This window comes from Lithobates pipiens, unplaced genomic scaffold (assembly GCF_037356315.1).
Source record: "Lithobates pipiens isolate NorthernLeopardFrog02 unplaced genomic scaffold, aLitPip1_a1.2 Scaffold_157, whole genome shotgun sequence".
Lineage (NCBI taxonomy): Eukaryota > Metazoa > Chordata > Amphibia > Anura > Ranidae > Lithobates > Lithobates pipiens.
Window position 1 is genome coordinate 602985 of NW_027507746.1, and position 21399 is coordinate 624383.

Sequence of the window (21399 nt, forward strand, 5' to 3'; positions counted from 1 at the left end):
ACATTCCCTTAACATGGTGGAATGTGGTCCCCCACCCCCAAATCACTTTGTCCCCATGTGGATGGGGTCAAGGGCCTCTTCCCCACAACCCAGGGTTGTGGGGTTCTGAGAGCAGGGGGCTTATCAAAATCTGTAAGCCTCCTTTAAGAAGGGGGCCCCCAGATTCCGGCCCTTCCCATGTGAATGAGTATGGGGGTCCATAGTACCTCTACCTATTCACCAAAAAAGTGTAAAATAGTAAGAGAAACACACACATTTTTCTGACAATTCCTTTATTAAAAAATAAAAAAAACAAAGTCCCCCAATGTAAATCCATCGTCAATCATGATACCCGCCGCGGCTGCCGGACCCGAAAAAAAAAAAAGGCTCTGCACTCATTGACGAATGCCTCCTCCACTGTTTAACAGTTCTTATTTAGGTAACCTAGCGATGTCTCCCGGTGGCACCACCTCCTTGTGATGTCAACGATGCAGCATGCACCGGCCCTTGATGTCACAAGGGGAGCGATGTCACCAGATGACGTCACCAGGGGGCCGGACCCTTACCTATATAAGAACTGTTAAACAACAGAGGAGGCATTCGGCAGTCGGGCATCAATGACTGAGGAGCGTTTTTTTTTCTCTTTGGGATCCAGTGGCCGTGGCGGGCGTCATGATTGATGATGGATTTACATCGGGGGACATTGTTTTTTTTTGTTGTTTTTGTTTTTTATGAAGGGATTGTCAAAACTGTCTGTGTTTTTATTTCTTTTTGACACTTTTTTGGTGAATGGGTAGGGGTAACTATGTACCCATACTTATTCACATGGGGGGCGGGATCTGATGTCCCTCTTCTTAAAGGGGGCTTCCAGATTCCGATAAGTCCCCTGCCCACAGTCCAGGGTTGTGGGGAAGAGACCCTTGTCCCAATCAACATGGGGACAAGGTCCTTTGGGTTGGGGGGACAGAGCCTCTCCTACCACAAAGCACCCACTTCCTCATGTTGAGGGCATTTAGCCTGGTATGGTTCGGGGGGGCAATCTATGTATCTATTTTTAATGCACTTATTTCATCATGGGGGGGGGGGTGTTGGGAGGGATTGTGGATATAAAAGCCAAAGGGTGTCACTAATGAATTTGTTTTGAGAAAGGTAGGATGTGCCCCAATGAAACATTGACTTTAATAAAAACACATTAGAAATGTCTCCTTCAAGGATTGCACCTGGACCTCTAGGTCATCCATATGCTGTTGCTCACTTCTACATTGCATATACCATACCCACATTTTTCAGACTCACACAAGCAAATCCAGTTTTCCCAGGCCATTGTTTGAGATTCGCAACCCAAACAAAGCAATTGGGGGCTAGTCCATGCATGATTATTATTTTTGCACAGTTACCTGACCTAAAGCACATAAAAATGGTTCTTTATTATCCTGAGAAAAAAAAGAAAGAAAGAAAACCTTTATATAAATATTACTGCACTAAAACTTGAGAACAAGACTGGGAGCGCATGCGCGCGAGCTCCGTAATGGCCGCTTAAGCCCGGAGCTCCACTCCACCCCGGACCGCCGAACAGCGCTGTGCTACCCACAGCCACCAGACAGTGCCCCAGCCGCTCCATCGGACCTCAGAAGGGTCGGAGGACGCACTCGGATGCCGGGGCCCCCCGCCAGACGGGATCTGGGCCCACACTTTAACAGATCTGTGGGAGGAGGGTGTACCAAGATGGCCGTCGCCACCTCCGCCATCCAGACACACACGGCCTATGCAGAAAAACCACCGGACACGAGGCAAGTTTTAACCCAAGCCACTCTGACATACTCCCAGGTGGCTCAGGGCGGCCCCCACCGTCTCCAGAGGTCCTCTTGCAAACCCCGCTCGCCACAGTTCCCATCCCCGGCCTCCACTGTGTCCCTGCTCGGCCATCACATGGAGGACTTTCCTTTATCTCCTGAGGGACCCCCCACCCCACTTCCCCAGGGGCCTGCCTCTCCCTCCTTCTCCCTGACAGACATATCAGCGCTCTATGCTGACCTCTTCTCTAAATTCTCTGAATTACTTGACAGAGGGCTGGCAAATACTGTGACCCAAATAACATCAAATCTGACTTTGCCAATCTGGGGTCCAGGATTGAAGCCATAGAAAATAAAATGGACAGTACGGTTGCCAGAACCAACCATATTAAAACTCTTCAGGACCAGCTGGATGTGGCAATTGCACGGATTGGTGACCTCGAGAACAGGTCAAGAAGGTACAACTTTCGTATCCACGGCCTCCCGGAGTCCATTGCTGACATCCCCCCCACTGTACGTGACATTATCTCACAGCTGGTCCCACAGGTCCCGCCGCATCGTCTGGAACTAGACAGGGCACATCGGGCCCTTGGACCCCCCAGAAAGAATGTCTCTCCCAGAGACGTAATTGCCAAACCCCACTTCTACGCAATTAAAGAAGAGGTCATGCGGCAGTCGAGAGCTCAGCCAGACTTGCAATACCAGGGTCACCTCCCTGAATAAATGGATTGGTGAAGCCTGCTTCTTTTTGTCCCACTTCCCCCATGTGGGAAACTTCCAATGGGCGGATGCCCTTTTCGGTTGACGGAGCTGATGGCTCCTCACATATGACTTTTTATTGTTGCACCCTCAGTTTTCAGCCCCTCTGCGGTTCCACAAAGTTTTTGGTCAGCTAAAACCAGCTGAGGTCATTCCGGTCTCCGGTGACAGCATGGCCGTGGGGGCCGGGAGGCCTAGAGTGGTCCGGGGACCGATCCTGTCGCCAGCTGCGTCTTCTGCGGCTCTCCCTGCCCGCCCAGGGCCCTTCTGGAGAGACTTGGTTCCCAGCCTGCAACGATACTCATCGACTAAGAAGGACTACTGGGACTACTGTCCCTCATGGGGTGGGGGGGCGGGGGCCCACTGACCGGAGGGAATGGGGAGGGGGGACCGTATATTTTTTTTTTTGGTTTCCCCACCCCAAGGGGGATTTTCCCCCTCCCTTGATCCCCTCTCTAGATCCTTCTCTCTTCTCTTTGGGGGTTCGAACATGGGGTCGGGCCTCTGTAGCATACGGTCGCACTTGTTTCTGTTTTAGATGTCTGGGGGTGGAGAGATATGGGGTTCAACTTTGTTTAAGCTGTTTCTTTCCAGATTCTTTTTGGTACATATGTTTTGTTTTATGACTAGTTAATTGTTAGGGTCCGGGGTGGTCCCTATGCACTCTCACCCATCTCCTAGAGGCAGTTTCGGTCTCTACGACATGGGTATTTGGGTGACCCCTAGGGGCGCTCAATATGTTAAGGATGGTGTGCGGTGGGCTCCTCCACGCCTGCACTCCGCTGGTCTTCTCAGAAGACGTGTCTTTCTGATGTATGTTCCCCTTCCCTTCCTTCCCTCACTTCTTTTCCATTTCTTTTTTCAAGCATGTCTCTAGGCGAGTAGCCTCTCCAAATCTGAGGTCTCCTCCTCCCAACATGAGCGGCACGGTCCTAACGGTCCAGACAGAAGTCATCGAGAGGTAAGTGGCTGTGTACAGATGAGCGCCCCCCCCCCCTGCTCCAATGGTTAACACACCCCCCACTGGTAGGGATCTCAGGCTGGCCTCACACAATGTTCAAGGCCTAAATTCCCCAAGGAAACCGAGAGTGGCCTTTGAGCGCTACCGAGCCCTGAAAATAGATGTGGTTCTTTTGCAAGAAACGCACTTCCCAACTCGATACAAACCCAAGTTCATCCACTCTTCCTATCCTATGTTCTTTATGGCGAACGCACCCAACAAAACGAAGGGAGTAGCCGTTCTCTTCTCCAAAAACTGCAACTTCACTCACACATTGGACTATAGGGACACAGAGGGCAGATTTATACTTGTAAAGGGGACGTTTGAAGGAATACTTTACTCCATAGTCTCATACTATGCCCACAACAAGAGCCAAGCCAAATTCTTTCAAACCCTCCTTTCGACATTAGGGCCACTCCTGGAAGGCAAAATTATTTTGGGAGGCGACTCCAATGTCGCATTTGACCAGGGCTTGGATAAGACAAAATCTCCCAGGGACCAGTTAACGAGACCCACCAAAATTAGTAATAAAATAGCCAAATTTATCCACGCCAAAGGACTAGTTGGCATCTGGAGGGAGCTAAATCCTAAGTGCAGAGATTATACCCACTACGCCCCCCCCCCCACACCAATCTTATGCGAGGATTGATCATATCCTTGTTCCGCCATCTTTGGTTCCCCTAACTCTTAAGGCCACCATAGTAGATTCAGCCTGGTCGGACCATTCCATGGTCCTTCTTTCCCTTCGCAATGTCCTCACTAACATGGGAGGTACCCATTGGCGCCTAAATGAATCGATCCTCAGTAACCCAGTGCACGCCAAGTGTATAGCTGACACCCTCAAGGACTATTTCTCCATCAACATGACAGATGACATCTCACCGGAAACACTTTGGGCGGCACACAAGTCACAGTCAGAGGCAAATTGATCAATTGACTTTCTTCCCAACTTAAAAGGGAACGTTTATCAGACATCCGCAATTTGGAGTCTAAATTTGCAGAACTGAAAACTGCTCACAAAAAACAACCCTCAAAGGCCCTAGCTGACCAACTCAATGCGACCAGACTAGAACTTAACCTAATGTTGACTGCGACAGCAGAGAAACACCTTAGATGGAGCGGGGCTAAATACTGCCTCCACAAAGACAAAATAGGGTCTATGTTAGCCTCCAAACTCACACCTAAATCCCGTACACACTCCTTCCCCAAAATAAGGATTGACGGACAACCCCCCACCGCCAACCCTACCAAAATCCTGCAAGCCTTTCACAAATTCTTCACTAAACTATATAGTCAAACCTCAACGACAAAGGGCACAGCGCTGTCCTCCTTCTTTCAGGACCTCCACTTACGGTCCATATCCCAAGATCACAAAGATCTTATTGGAGGACCCTTTCTCAGCAGAAGAGATACTGGGGATTATCAAGGGACTGAAGTCAGGTTATGCCCCTGGGCCGGATGGCCTCTCGACCCCATATTATAAGACCTTTGGGGAAATACTAGCCCCCCATATGGCTAATTTTTTCAACTTCAAAACAGAGGGATCCCCCTTAGATCCACACCTCAACACATCCTTTATTACCGTAATACCCAAACCTAACAAGAATCATGAGGAAGTGGAAAACTTCAGACCCATCTCACTTATCAACAATGACCTTAAAATTCTGACCAAAATCTTAGCCAACCGTCTCGCCACCTTCATCAAAAGCTACATTCACAAAGATCAAGTGGGTTTCATCCCGGGCAGACAATGTCCTGACCAAATCAGGAGAGGGGTAGACATAGTTTCCCTTCTTCAGTCTGGCTGGGCGGGTACCCACAAACAAGAAGGGATGCTCTTGTCTTTGGACCTCCACAAGGCATTTGATGCTATTGATTGGACATACATCTTCACCCTACTTGACACTTGGGGCTTCGGACCTCGCTTTAAGGGGATCCTTGGGTCCTTATACTCCAACCCGAAGGCAATGATCTGAATTCAAGGCCAGCACTCTAACCCACTGTGCATAGCCAGGGGTACTAGACAGGGATGCCGCCTCTCCCCCTTAATCTTTGCAATGGCAATTGAAACCTTGGCTATCGCCATTCGCTCGAACCCCAACATCCAATGAGTGACAGACGGGACACAAACCCATAAATGTGGTTTATTCGCTGGCGATTTGCTTCTCTTTCTGACCTCCCCAACCACTTCCCTCCCGAATTTATGCAAACTCCTCAAAGAGTTTTCAATCAGGGCTAGAGGTAAATTATTCCAAATTCCATGCCCTCGACATATCCCTAAGACCAGAAACTAAATCGGCTCTGCAGAATGCTTTCCAGTTTAAATGGAGTGATTCCTCCATAGAGTATCTAGGAATTAGACTCACAGCGAAGATAGAACACCTACCTATGTATTGCATAGCTGGAGGCAGATCTGGGACACTGGTCGAAAGAGGAAATCTCTTGGTTGGGCAGAATCCACTCTATAAAAATGACTCCGCTCCCAAGACTACTCTACCTTTTTAGAGCCCTCCCCATTAACATTAAACTAGACCACTTAAGGTCCTTTCAGAGTAAAGTAAACAAATTCATTTGAGGAGGGAAGGGACACAGGATCCCCCAAAGGACCCTATACATAACCAGATCTCAGGGGGCTTGGGACTCCCTCGTCTTCTCTGGTACTATCATGCAGCAAGAATTGCACAGCTTTCCACAGTTTACAGCAGAAGTGAATAACCCGACTGGGTCCAACTAGAGAGGCAGGCTGTCCCGGCCTTCACACTCGATTTCTTGCTCTGGTCCTCTCCCAGGGACCGGCCCCCAATTCTCTCCCCAGTCCTGTCGCAATCATTGCAGTTATGGGATAAGCTGAAAGCCTGTCCGAATCTGACATCAACCATAAAGCCGCTGGCACACATGTTTAACAATCCAGACTTCCCCCCAGGCCAGGACATCAGTGCCTTTAAATGGTGGCTTGACAAGGGTTTGTATCGAATTGGGCACTTCTTCAATGCGAAAGGCCCAATCACTCAAAGGTACTGTGTGAGCCAGCTTGAGATGCCACCTTCAGAATGCTTTAGATTCTACCAGATCCGCCATTTCTTACTTAAAATCTGGATGGGAAAACCGTCACCACACTGCTTCACACAGTACGAGATGTGGTGCGGGCAGGCAGCGGAGCAGAGGGGGGGCGGTCTCGATTATATATCAGTCACTTGCCCACCATCCGACCAAAACTACAAACCTGGTAGCTTGGGAGAACAATTAGCAATAAGCTTGCCGGTAGAGCGATGGCAGGCCTCCTTCACCAGAGCCTTTAAAGGCATCAGAAATATATCATTGATAGAGTCTAGTCTCAAGATTCTTACCAGATGCGAGACTCTCCATAATTTACCCAGCTGCTGAGCCCAGATGCTTCTGAAGCTGACAATTGGTAGGCTCCATGGCTCACATCTGGTGGGAATGCCCCAGAATAAGGCCTTTTTGGAAAAAAACATTTTCCCTAATCCGGAAAATCACAAGCCTCCCCCTTCCAAGAAGCCCTGCCATCGCCCTCCTTAATGCTAACCTCCCCAGGGCCCCGAAACACACTCGCAATCTGATACATTTTATCTTCCTGGGAGCTAAGATGACAATTGCCAAGGCATGGAAACTCCCCAGGGTCTCCCTAACAGCGGCTACAAGGAAAATATCATGGATTATGTTACAAGAGAAACTTACTGGTATTCTACTAGACTCCACAGCCCAATTTGAAGCCATCTGGGAGCCCTGGGCCCATCACCTGGGCATATCCCTCATACCGGGAGGGCGTCCTTAGCCCCCCTGGTGCAACCCTGGTTGGGGTGCTGCTCGTCAGTTGACATGCTTCCCCCCTTCACCCCCCTCCCCTTCCCCCCCTCTCCCTCTTCTCCCACTTCCCCCTCTTGTCTGGGCCCTGTCCCCTTATCCCCAGGGGACACTCCCCGAATTCTTCTTTGTCTACAGCCTTCCTGGGAGGGCTGAGGAGTTGGAGAGTCTGTCCTGAACCCCGTAGACTCCGGCTCCTCCAGTGAAATCGAGGGACTCCTACCCGATAGGGAAGGCCGGGTCACCGAAAGGCGTTCACCCTGCACAGTATGATCCCAAATGGGGTGCAGGTGATGCCCGGTAGGTGCTTGATAAAAAAGCATCCTTTGGAGGAGGCGAGAGGACGGGACGATTAGCTTCCAAGCAGCCTTATAGTTTTCAGCCATTATGTTGTCATTTAAGAGGAAATTTATATACTCTTAGGCTATGTACTATACCTCCAATGCCTGTTACATTGTAATTGTTTTACGTTTCGTGTATAATCAATAAAATCTTTGAAAGCAAACTTGAGAACAAGCATGTTTGGCAACCGGCCCAGGTTGGCCGGAACAGTTGCACATCTCAGTCCTGTGTCCCAGGATCCTTATTGGAGTCTCTGAGCATGTGCAGTAACTCATAAAAAGGGTATTAACTGAAAGGTTTACAGTCATGCTGGGCACTTCTAACTTATTTATAGGTTGGACCACATGGACACAGCGGTTGGGATCTGGGTTGGGCTGCCAAAAAAAGGCAAAGTGCAGGTTGGGGGTGGGAGTGACAGTGTCATTGGAGTAATATTCTGGTAAGTAAGGATCAATTAATAACTGTCAAAAAGTATGTGGTTCAGGGAAAAATTAAGGTTTAGAGGGTAGGTTCCCGAAATAGGAAAAAAGCATACCGTTTGGGTTGCGGAGTCCATCTATTAGTCTCCCCACCGCGCCCAAAATCCTCTGATTGTCGCTGATAAAGGAACCTGTAATATGAACAATGAAAAGATCAATATGTCTGTGTCTTCATTAGTAGGGAGGGGGCATGAGGGATAAAGAAGAGAGGAACACAGGGAGTATTCCCCAATCTATTGGCTCCTTGTGAGGGACCTTTAACTTCATTGTGAAAGGCCAACTCTAGTTGGGGAAAGTTTAGATTCTGATCCTGGGATAATGGATACAGGAGAACAGTTTCCCCTCCCCTCAACATCTGCTCTAGATGAGTCTGAGCTGTAAATAACAGACATGTGCAATTCGTTTTGTTCCAAGTTCGTTTTTTTTATTAATTTCAACAAATTTGTTAATTCGGAAACATCCGAATTAACAAAAACTCGTTTTTGTAAATTCATAAATTCAAAATTTGAAATAATAACTAGCTATTAAATTAATAGGTACTGGAATTTAATTTCAAAGTTGTCTGTTAGTGAACATAACAAATACAAATTTATCAGAAGTTACGAATTAGCCGAAATAACAAATGTCGCAATGGAACGTAACAAATTTTTCCGAATATTCGTAAACTCAAATATTCCTGAATTTATAAACTCATAAATTCAAAATTTGAAATAATAACTAACTATTAAATTAATAGGTACTGGAATTTAATTTCAAAGTTGTCTGTTAGGCCGCGTACACACGCGGGGACTGTTCGCCCAACTTTGTCCGTCAAAGGCCGCGTACACACGCGGGGACTGTTCGCTGAAACTGTCCGCTGAAACCAAGTTTCAGCGGACAGTCCGCTCGTGTGTGGGCTTTCAGCGGACAGTTTCACCGAACAGTCCGCTGAACAAGGTTTTTCGGAAATTCCGAAAAACTGTCCGCTGAAACCTTGTTTCAGCGGACAGTCCCCGCGTGTGTAGGCTTGTTCGTCAAATAAAGTTGCGCGCATGCTCAGAAAGGATTTTCACGCCGAAAGTTATAATGCAGTGTATAGGACGTCGTATTTTTTCGTCCCGTCGTACGTGCCGTTCACGTCATCGCGCACGGTTTCAGCAAACTGTTCGTCCGTCGTGTGTGGCCATGTCCGTCCATGCTAATTTTGAGCGGACTGTTTGCCAAAACTGTTTGACGGACAAAGTTGGGCGAACAGTCCCCGCGTGTGTACGCGGCCAAACAGTTTCGGCAAACAGTCCGCTCAAAATTAGCATGGACGGACATGGCCACACACGACGTACGAACAGTTTGCTGAAACCGTGCGCGATGACGTGAACGGCACGTACGACGGGACGAAAAATACGACGTCCTATACACTGCATTATAACTTTCGGCGTGTAAAGCCTTTCTGAGCATGCGCGGAACTTAGTTTGTCGAACAAGCCTACACACGAGGGAACTGTTCGCTGAAACAAGGTTTCAGCGGACAGTTTTTCGGAAATTCCGAAAAACCTTGTTCAGCGGACTGTTCGCTGAAACTGTCCGCTGAAAGCCCACACACGAGCGGACTGTTTGCCGAAACACTGTTCAGCGGACAATGTTGGGCGAACAGTCCCCGCGTGTGTACGCGGCCTTAGTGAACATAACGAATACAAATTTATCCAAAGTTACGAATTAGCCGAAATTATGAATGTCGCAATGAAACGTAATGAATTAATAATAATAAATAACAATAATAATAAAAAACTTTTTATTATTATTATTAATTATTAATTTGTTACGTTCCATTTGTTTAGATGCGGCATTTGTTATCTTGGATAATCCGTAACTTCAGATAAATTTGTATTCGTTACGTTCACTAACAGCCAAATTTGAAAGGAAATCCCAATACCCGAAAATTCGAAAATCTGAAATAATAACTAACTATTACATTTATAGGTACTGGAATTTAATTTCAAAGTTGGCTGTTAGTGAATGTAACGAATACAAATTTATCCGAAGTTCGGAATTATCCGAAATAACGAATGCGGCATCTAAACGATTGGAACGTAACAAATTAATAATAATAAATAATAATAATTATAAAGACTTTTTATTATTATTATTTATTATTAATTTGTTCCGTTCCACTTGTTTAAATGCGGCATTCGTTATCTCAGATAATTCGGAACTTTGGATAAATTTGTATTCGTTAAGTTCACTAACAGCCAAATTTGAAATTTTATTCCAATACCTTTTAAATGTAATAGTTATTATTAGTTAGTTAGTTATTATTTAGAATTTTCAGATTTTCCTTCTTTCGTATTTTTTTGTATTCATTTTCTTATTTTCGGATTAACTAATTTACTTACGAATTTACAGATTTACGAATTTACAAATTTATGAATTTACGAATTTACAAATTTACGAATTTACAAATTTCCGAATTTACATATTTACAAATTTACGAATTTATGAATTTACGAATTTACAAAGTTACAAATTTAAGAATTTACAAACTTTTTAATTTATGAATTACAATCATAACGAGTGACCTGAAAAATGAAAAAAACAAAACAAAAACAAATGAAACAAACCAATTTTTTCGGCAGTGCACTTGTCTAGTAAATAGTAATTTATGAATTGCATAACTTTCTACAGGCTGAACAAAATCATCTCATATTCAGGGAAAATAAAACATTTTTTAATTCATCTGATTTTATGACTAATTTGCTTGTCATCATTGGTGACATAACATTGTTACCAGAAGACAAAGTGGAGAAAGATGTCTTCCGAAAAGGACACAGACAGAAATGAATCCCCTAGTAGAGGTCCTGCTCCTTCTTGGATCTATGAGAAAGGTTGTTTTATTTTTGTTTGCTTCCCTGTTAAAGAAAATGCAACTTGTCTCCTGGAAAAAAAAAACCTCTCCATATTGAGGGCTCTAGAAAAAAAAAAAGCTTACAGAAGATCAAATCCTGGTTCATTCCAGCCATAAAGTGGAACGTTTCGGCTTCCAAAGGAGCATGCATTGTGTTGAAGAACACTCAACTGCCCAGTTTTCATAAAACACTCAAACATCTTGTAGGGACGGTGGCAACTCCATGGTTTTGGACAACCAGATGTCTAAAACAGATAGGCCATATATCCATATCTTCCTACTTTTGTACTCTGTTTGCCTTTTTTGCATACACATCGGTTCTATAACTGAACATTGACCTCTATTCCTTTTGGAGTTGCACATTTGGCTTTCCAATTGGGCATGGCCATTGAAATGACAGAAAGTATTCGTTGGTTGGATTATTTGATGTGTTTTACGACTTGCTCTTCCTCAGGGGAAAATCCATTCGACCTACACGATGACAATAAAAAAAATGTGGTTTATTGGTTGTTTGTTTATTATGAAAATCCAGCGGATTTTTCCCTGAGGAAGGGCAAGTCTTGAAAAACATCGGTCATGTGGGCATGATACAGTCTTCATAAGGGGAATTGGCGCTATATCTGTAGTGTTTTCAGATTTATATATTGTGCTTTTTGCCATATTTTTGGATATACAACATTATATATACTACTCAAATAGGAGGTGCAACAATCCATGTTTTATGTTAATATACACACACCGGTGACTTTATCAGGTCCACCTTGCTATTAGCGGGTTTGGACCCCCTTTAGTAGGTCCCCCTTGCTGGTAGCTGGTTGGATATATATATATATATATATATATATATATATATATATACTACTCAAAGAGGAGGTGCAACAATCCATGTTCTATGTTAATATACACTCACCGGTGACTTTATTAGGTCCACCTTGCTAGTAGCAGGTTGGACCCCCTTTTGCTTCATTCTTGGCATCAGTATCATACCGTAGATACAACAAGATGTTTTGAAACGTTCCTCAGAGATTTTGCTCCATAGTGACATGATAGCATTACGCAGTTGCTGCTGGTTTGTCGACTGCACACCCATGATGCCGATCTCCCGGTTCCACCGCATCTCAAAGGTGCTCTATTGGATGGAGATGTGGTGGGTGTGGAGGCCATTGGAGGACAGGGACCTCATTGTCCAGTGATGAGATGGAGGAGCTTTGTGACATGGTGCATTATCTATGCTGGAAGCAGCCATCAGAAGATGGGGACACTGGAGTCATAAAGGGATGGACATGGCCAGCAATAATACTCAGGTAGGCCGTGGCATTTAAACCATGCTCAATTGCTACTAAGGGGCCCAAAGTGTGCCAAGAAAATATCCCCCACACCATTACACCACCACCACCAGCCTGTACCGTTGATATGAGGCAGGATGGATCCATGCGCCAAATTCTGACCCCACCATCTGAATGTCGCACCTGAAATTGAGGCTCATCAGACCAGGCAACACTTTTCCAATCTTCCATTGTCCAGTTTTGGTGATCCTGTGCCAATTGTAGCCTCAGTTTCCTGTTCTTAGCTGACAGGAGTGGCACCTGGTGTGGTCTTCTGCTGCTGTAGATCATCTGCTTCAACGTTGGATGTGTTGTGTGTTCAGAGATGGTATTCTGCATACCTTGGGTGTAACGAGAGGTTATTTGAGTTGCTGTTGCCTTTCTATCATCTGGAACCAGTCTGTCCTTTCTCCTCTGACCTCTGACATCAGGAAGGCATTTTCCTCCCCACAACTGCCCCTCACTGGATATTTTCTCTTTTCCCCAACATTCTCTGTAATCCCGAGAGACGGTTGTGTGTGCAAATCCCATAAATACTCAGACCAGCCCGTCTGGCACCAACAACCATGCCACATTTAAAATCACTTAAATCGCCCTTTCTTCCCCATTCTAAAGCTCGGTTTAAACTTCAGCAAGTCATCCTCACCACGTCTAGATGCCTAAATGCATTTGTGATTGGCCGATTAGCAATTTGTGTTACCAAGCAAATGAACAGATGTATCCAATAAAGTGGCCGGTGAGTGAATACTGTATTTGTGCTTAACTGTGGGCAATAAAGTTTTGTTGAACTTTTTATGTGCTGTTTTTGGGATGGTGCCCTAAAAAGTCCATGCCACCTTATATGTCTATCAGGTGTACATAGTAGACCTGGACACCAAACAACAAAGCATAGCCTGGAATACTGGTGTCTGGGAAGTTTGCATTGTTCAGATCTAATACAACCCATTATTCTTACCTGTGATTTCATCCGACAGAAAAAGGTTCACCAGCGACTTGATATTCGCCACTTTGCTTGCCACGCCGTGTTCTGAGGAGACAGGAAATCAGTCTTTATTCCTTTAAACTGTCCACATCTTCTCAGATGTTTCTGCTGCCCATAAAAACCATTACCCAGGAGGGCTGAGCCATATACAGATTCTTCCCCTCTCCGCATCCCCATAACATTGGGGTTAGGGGGTTCTGTACTCCAGCAGGGGAATACTGGGCGTGGATGTTATATTGTGTACACTTTGGAAATAATCCAGGCCTTTCTTAAAACAATCTACTGAGCTGGCCAGAACCACCTCTGGAGGGAGTCTATTCCACATTTTCACAGCTCTTACTGTGAAGAAACCTTTCCGTATTTGGAGGTGAAATCTCTTTTACTCTAGATGTAAAGAGTGCCCCCTTGTCCTCTTTGTTGACTGTAAAGTGAATAACTCGACACAAAGTTCACTATAGGGATCACTTATGTATTTATACATGGTGATCATATCCCCCCTTATGTATTTATACATGTTGATCATATCCCCCCTTATGTATTTATACATGTTGATCATATCCCCCCCTTATGTATTTATACATGTTGATCATATCCCCCTTAATCTCCTCTTATCAAGAGGGAATAAATTCAGTTCCTCTAATCTTTCCTCATAGCTGAGCTCCTCCATGCCTCTTATCAGTTTGGTTGTCCTTCTCTGCACTTTCTCCAGTTCCTCGATATCCTTTCTGAGAACTGGTGCCCAAAACTGAACTGCATATTCCAGATGAGGTCTTACTAATGATTTGAAAGGGGGGCAAAATGATATCTCTCTCTCTGGAGTCCATACCTCTCCTAATACAAGAAAGGACTTTGTTCACTTTGAAAACCGCAGCTTGACATTGCATGCTATTATTGAGCTTATGATCTACCAAAACCCCCAGATTCTTCTCCACTATGGATTCCCCCAGTTGTACTCCCCCTAGCATGTATGATGCATATTCTTAGCCCCCCAAGTGCAGAACTTTACATTTATCAACATTAAACCTCATCTGCCACATAGTCGCCCAATTAGACAGAGCATTGAGGTCGGCTTGTAAATTGGAGACATCCTGTAAGGACATTATTCCACTGCATAGCTTGGTGTTACTTTTGATCCCAGATCCAATATCATTTATAAAGATATTAAAAAGTAAGGGTCCTAGCACTGAACCTTGGGGTACACCACTAATAACCATAGACCATTCAGAGTAAGAGTTATTAACCACTACCAGTGGCATTGGGAGGGGGACTAGAGCCCCCCGAGTGGGTCTTCAAAAAGCCCTGGGTCTCGGGCATGCACAATTCTATTATTAGCCCCCCGAGCACCGCCACCGAGTGGGGACCAATCTGATCCCTAGCGTGGCTGTGTGGGGCCAAGTGACATAACAGGTACCGCCTTCTGGAGCCTGTAGCTCCTATGAAGGACGCCCCACTGGTCCAGAGCGGGGACCGCGAGACGTGTGACATCCATGCGGGAATGTCAATGCAGCCACTGTGCCACGTCACTATGAGATACCCGCTCGATGCTCAGGCAGGCGGCTCTCCTCCTCTGGCTCTGTCTCTGGCTGCCTGCTGTGATGATGATGACACATGAAGTCTGTCTCCTGGTCAGGTAGGTCAGTGTATGTCTGTCAGGTAGGTCAGTGTATGTGTGTCAGGTAGGTCTGTGTATGTATGCCAGGTAGGTCAGTATAAGTCAGGTAGTTCAGTGTATATCAGGTAGGTCAGTGTATGTATGTCAGGTAGGACAGTGTATGTATGTAAGGTAGGCCAGTGTATGTCAGGTAGGACAGTGTACGTATGTAAGGTAGGTCAGTGTATGTCAGGTAGGACAGTGTATGTATGTAAGGTAGGTCAGTGTATGTCAGGTAGGACAGTGTATGTATGTAAGGTAGGTCAGTGTATGTCAGGTAGGACAGTGTACGTATGTAAGGTAGGTCAGTGTATGTCAGGTAGGTCCATGTAGGTCAGTGTATGTATGTCAGGCAGGTCAGTGTATGTATGACGGGTAGGTCAGTGTAATGGTCAGTGTGGGTCAGGTAGGTCAGTGTAATGGTCAGTGTGGGTCAGGTAGGTCAGTGTGTTAGGTAGGTGAGTCTAGTCAGCAATGATGGGCACTGGTAAGCCAGGCAGCAACCAGCAAGTGAGCTTACCCCCGCCACACAACCACACCACCCAGCCAAAAAACCCCATGGCAACCACCCTCCCTCCCCGGTGCCGGGCTCGGACTTCGGGCTGAAGCACCTGGTCTTTTTGCCGCCTAGCAACACCCCTGATCATTACTCTCTGAATTCTGATAGATAGCTGCCATAACCTTGGTATCTTTTTAAACAGCATACGTTCCGTTTTCAGATAAAAGTGGTCTCTGCAGCAGATTCGCCGCAAGATCACTTTTATTCGGCGGTGGAAGAGGTGCCCCCCCGCTGCTCCCCAGTGGTCTCCGCTGCTTACCGGACCCACTGGTAGCAACGGAGAGAGGCATGGAGTCGAGTGAGGGAAAGATGGCCCGCACTCAGCTCCATACCATTGGATGACAGAAGCGACGTGTATAACCACTTGCAGTCAATCATATACATGATTTGGTGGCACGTGGTTAAAATGGTCAGAAAATAAATGAATACAGACCTACAGACCCAAGGGCAGGGCCGCGGATAGAAATCATGGGGCCCCATACAGCCTAACTAGTGGGGCCCCCTTCAGCTCCACCCCCTGGTCCCACCCCTGGTCCCTCCTTCAGCCCTACCCATGGCCCCTCCCCTGGCCCCTCCTCAGACCCCGCCTTAAAACACAGTGCAGGTTTGTCTATAAGTGATATTTATTTTTCTCACAGCAACCAAGGAAGGCCACTTGCCCTCTGGAAGATTTACCCCCCTTGACCAGGCAAATTTTTGCGATACAGCACTGCGTTATTTTAACTGACAATTGCTTGGTCATGCGACTCTGTACTTAAATAAAATGTATGTAATTTTTTCCCTCACAAATAGAGATTTCTTTTGGTGGTATTTGGTCACCTCTGCGTTTTTTACTTTTTGCTTTTCTAAAAAAAAAAAAAAACAATTTTGAAAAAAAATATATATTTTTTTACTTTCTGCAATAAAACTTCTCCAATAAAAAAAATTAACAAATCAAATTTCTTCAATAGTTTAGGCCAATATGTATTCTGCAACATATTTTTTTGTAAAAAAATAATCCCAAAAAGCGTTTATTGATTGGTTTGCGCAAAAGTTATAGCATCTACAATCTATTTGATGTATTTATGTATTTTTTTATTTATTTTTACTAGTAATGGTAGCAATCAGCGACTTGACAGCGGGACATGCCAATGCCATAATTTACTGCAGAGACAATGCTACCCATGCCATGCCACCAATACGATATTGTGCTGCAGACAGTGCCACCGATGCAGCTAATGCCATATTGTGCTGCAGACACTGCCACCTATGCTGCCAATGGCATAATGCCATTGGCAGCATGGGTGGCACTGTCTCTGCAGGCAGCACATGCATTATGGCATTAGCATCATGGGTGGCACTGTCTGCTGCACATTACGGCATTGGCGGCATGGGTAGCACTGTCTCTGCAGGCAGGACATGCGTTATGGGCCATAACGCATGTGATACCTGCAGATAGTGTCACCCATGCTGCCAATGCCGTAATGTGCAGCAGACAGTGCCACCCATGATAGATGCTGCTGCAGTAGTAGTAGTTCTTGAAGCCCCTACCCCCCCCCCCCCCAACCTAGCACATACCTTAGTAATTGTTAGCTGGGCCCCAGGAGTCATTTCCTCCGTGATCCTGCTGCTGCCTGGACTTGAGGGTCCACAAACTAGTTAGATGGGATGTCTCTGCCAATGAGCTCTTCCGACTGCCGCCGCTGCTCGCCTGCTGCCTCCCTGCCAGTGCCACTTCTGCTAATTCTCATGCGGAGAGAGATATCACTCCCAAAGTGGGGCGGTGTTGTGTTCTGTATGGCGGTATGGTGATTGTCGGAGGTTGACTCTGATCGCAGATTTTTTTTTACATTAAATTGCTTATCTGTTAAGGTTGCACGGGCCCCCCTGCTGGTCAGGCCCGGTACAACAGGGCCAGTTGTACTGGCCTATCAGCGGCCCTGCCCGAGGGTACTTAGGAAACTCAGTCAAGTAATTGCCAGACCATTGTTCCTAATTTTTACTGACAGTCTACTGATTGGAATGGTACCAGCTGATTGGAGAAAAGCCAATGTAGCACCAATATTTAAAAAGGGCCCAAAATACATCCCTGGGAATTACAGACCAGTTAGCCTAACATCAATAGTATGTAAACTCTTGGAGGGGATGATAAGGGACTATATACAGGATTTTAGTAATGAGAACGGTATCATTAGCAGTAATCAGCATGGATTCATGAAGAATCGTTCTTGCCAAACCAATCTATTAACCTTCTATGAGGAGGTGAGTTTCCATCTAGATAAAGGAAGGCCCGTAGATGTGGTGTATCTGGATTTTGCAAAAGAATTTGACACAGTTCCCCATAAACCTTTACTGTACAAAATAAGGTCCATTGGCATGGACCATAGGGTGAGTAGATGGATTGAAAACTGGCTACAAGGGCGAGTTTAGAGGGTGGTGATAAATGGGGAGTACTCGGAATGGTCGGGCTGGGTAGTGGGGTCCCCCAGGGTTCTGTGCTGGGACCAATCCTGTTTAATTTGTTCATAAACGACCTGGAGGATGGGGATGGGGTAAACAGTTCAATCTCTGAATTTGCCGAAAATACTAAGCTAAGCAAGGCAATAACTTCTCCACAAGATGTGGAAACCTCGCAAAAATATCTGAACAAATGAATGGGGGGAGGGGCAACTACATGGCAAATGAGGTTCAATGTAGAAAAATATAAAATAATGCATTTGGGTGGCAAAAATCTGAATGCAATCTATAGACTGGGGGGGAGAACCTCTGGGGGGATCTAGGATGGAAAAGGACCTGGGGGTCCTAGTAGATGATAGGCTCAGCAATGCCAAGCTGCTGCTAACAAAGCAAACAGAATATTGGCATTAAAAAGGGGATCAACTCCAGAGATAAAATGATAATTCTCCCCTCTACAAGACTCTTGTCCGGCCGCACCTGGAGTATACTGTCCAGTTCTGGGCACCAGTCCTCAGGAAGGATGTACTGGAAATGGAGCGACTACAAAGAAGGGCAACAAAGCTAATAAAGGGTCTGGAGGATATTAGTTATGAGGAAAGGTTGTGAGCTCTGAACTTATTCTCTCTGGAGAAGAGATGCTTGAGAGGGGATATGATTTCAATACATAAATACCGGACTGGTGACCCCACAATATATAAATACCGGACTGGTGACCCCACAATAGGAAGAAAACTTTTTCACAGAAGGGAGTTTATCAAGACTCGTGGCCCCTCATTAAAACGAAAAGAAAAGAGGTTTAACCTTAAACTACGTAGAGGGTTCTTTGCTGTAAGAGCAGCAAGGATGTGGAATTCCCTTCCACAGGCGGTGGTCTCAGCAGGGGGGCATTGATAGTTTCAAGAAACGATTAGATAAGCACCTGAACGACCTCAACATACAGAGATATACAATGTAATACTGACATATTATCACACACATAGGTTGGACTTGATGGATTTGTGTCTTTTTTCAACCTCACCTACTATGTAACTATGTAACTACTGTTATCATTGCTGCCATGCAGTTGGTTCTGCGGGGTGACATTGGCCGAGGAACTGTGCAGGCACCAATATCTGAGAGGTCAATCCACCACAGCTCAAGGAATACCCAACAACCCCTGAAGGAAACCTAGGGCTCTACAGAACCCTGGATGAGATTGGCTCACTCAGCCTTCAGAATTTGTCTATGGGACACAAACATGAAAAACCAAAAGTGCTAATTTTAAAGGATTATATGCAAGGTATCGTCATAAAAAGGGTTTGGGGACCCGGGTCCTGTAATGTAATGTCGGGTCCCGGCACTATAGATAAAATTCAATGAAAAAAACAGTCTGGGTTCCCTCCGCCCCCCCCCCACTCCATTACCAGGCCCTTTGGGTCTGGTATGGTTATTAAGAGGAACCCCGCACAAACATTTAAAAAAAGAAATGCATAGGGGTCCCCCCAAAATCCACACCAAGCCCTTCAGGTCTGGTATGGATATTAAGCGGAACCCTGCACCAACATTTAAAAAAAAAATGGCGTAGCGGTCCCCCCAAAATCCATACCAGGCCCTTCAGGTCTGGTATAGATTTTAAGGGGAACTCTGGGTCAAAATGTAAAAAAAAATGGCGTAGGGCCCCCAAAATCCATACCAGGCACTTATGGGCGAACACACATGGGGGGCGGGATCTGGGGGTTCCCTTGTTAAAGCGGACTTCCAGATTCCCATAACCCCCTGTCCGCAGACCCCCACAACCACTGGGCAAGGGTTGTGGTGATGAGGCCCTTGTCTTGGTGGTTTGGGGGAGACCCCAAAGCATCCTCCCCATGTTAAGGGCATGTGGCCTGGTATGGTTCAGGAGGGAGGGCACTCTCCTCCCCCCTTTTCCTGCGACCTGCCAGGTTCCATGCTTGGATAAGCGTCTGGTATGGATTTTGGGGGGATCCCTACCCCATTTTTTTATTTTGGCTCGGGTTCCCTTAAAATCCATACCAGATCTGAAGGGCCTGGTATGGATTTTGGGGGGTTCCCCACGCTATTTTAATTTTTTTTTATTTTGCTGTGGGGTTTCCCTTAATAGCCATACCAGACCCAAAGGACCATTTTTTCAATGGCTTTTATCTATATTGCCCGGATCTGGCATTACATTTCAGCTGCGAGCAGTTTTAAATGACATTTTTTTCCTTTACAATTGTCATTTTGCTGCTCTCATTCCTAAAACTATGTATGGCTGCCGTGTAAGCAGCCTTATATAGTGTGGGGCGTGGACTCAGCCCCCTGAGCCATGATTGGCTCAAGGCACTCTGCTTTTGGCCAATCATGGCTCTCATGGGAGAGCGCATTTTGATTGGCCAAAGCATGCAGGTCAGGTGCACGCTTTGGCCAATCAGCAGCCGTCAATGCACTTTGATCTCGCGGTGCATTAACGGTCTCGGTGTTCATTATGGCACGTTCCGCGGGCGCTCAAATTTTCCGCGAACGTCTCATAATGTTCAGTATTCGGCGAAGGGGCGAACACCCGATTTTTAACTCAAACTTACGTTCGACTTGAGCCGCAGGCTCATCCCTAGTCCTGAGCATCTCATCAACCCCATACAAACCTCCAAACCCCCATACCTACTATTGAAATCATTTATAAAGCTTTCAATGGCTGTCAGTTTCTCCATCATCTGTGAATCTGGAAAAGAAGAACATTCACGGGGTGAGAAGACAAGAACCTCCACATCACCCAGTGTCACCCTTCCCCTCCATACAACCCAAAGTCCCCACTTACTCTCTTCATATAGTTGGTCTACTCTGGAGTGCACCTCAATGCTCATATTTCTCAGCTTCACCTCCAGGCTGTGTTCCGTCTCACCCACCCCTTGACCTGCCGGAAGAAAATGCACCTCATTACATTCAAGTTGATGAGAGCAGTAACAGACTGTTTTGGGCTTCTACTCATGGATGGTAGGTGAACAGTCCATCCCCTGCCTTCCGGAAATGAGTGCACCAGCTGAAGGAAGCAGAGGAGACAAAAGTATTTTGGGTCCCACAATAAATGTTTAAATGACCCACTCAGGCTGTCAGGGTCCGATGAGTTAAAAGCTGCTAACTAGTGAGGGTGCGGGCTGAGGAAAGGTTCCTCCCAAGGCATACTGTAGAAATAAGAAGAGACAACCCGGCCACGCACACCTCACCCGACCCGAGAGGTTAGCAGGTAAAAGCAACCTCAGCTGCGTCTATTCAGACCATGACTCCAACGTGTTTTGCCCCACTCCCCATGATTGAGCCCCAGGGGAGGGGGAAAAACATGTTGGAAGTCATCATCTGGATGAACGGAGCTGAGGCTGCTTTTACCTGCTAACCACTTGGCGGCTGGGTTATCTCTT

The 21399-nt window shown here is 46.0% G+C and overlaps 1 protein-coding gene across 1 annotated transcript in view; it reads right to left on the reverse strand.

Moving 5' to 3' along the window:
* Nucleotides 1-21399, reverse strand: part of LOC143981427 (asialoglycoprotein receptor 1-like) — a 56449-nt gene that overhangs the window by 14877 nt on the left and 20173 nt on the right. The window contains exons 4-7 of the mRNA XM_077479256.1: nucleotides 20802-20897; nucleotides 20649-20705; nucleotides 13335-13406; nucleotides 8234-8308 (exon numbers count right to left, since the gene is read on the reverse strand). Coding sequence (XP_077335382.1) covers nucleotides 8234-8308; nucleotides 13335-13406; nucleotides 20649-20705; nucleotides 20802-20897 — 300 coding nt within the window. The remainder of the gene's footprint in view (nucleotides 1-8233; nucleotides 8309-13334; nucleotides 13407-20648; nucleotides 20706-20801; nucleotides 20898-21399) is intronic.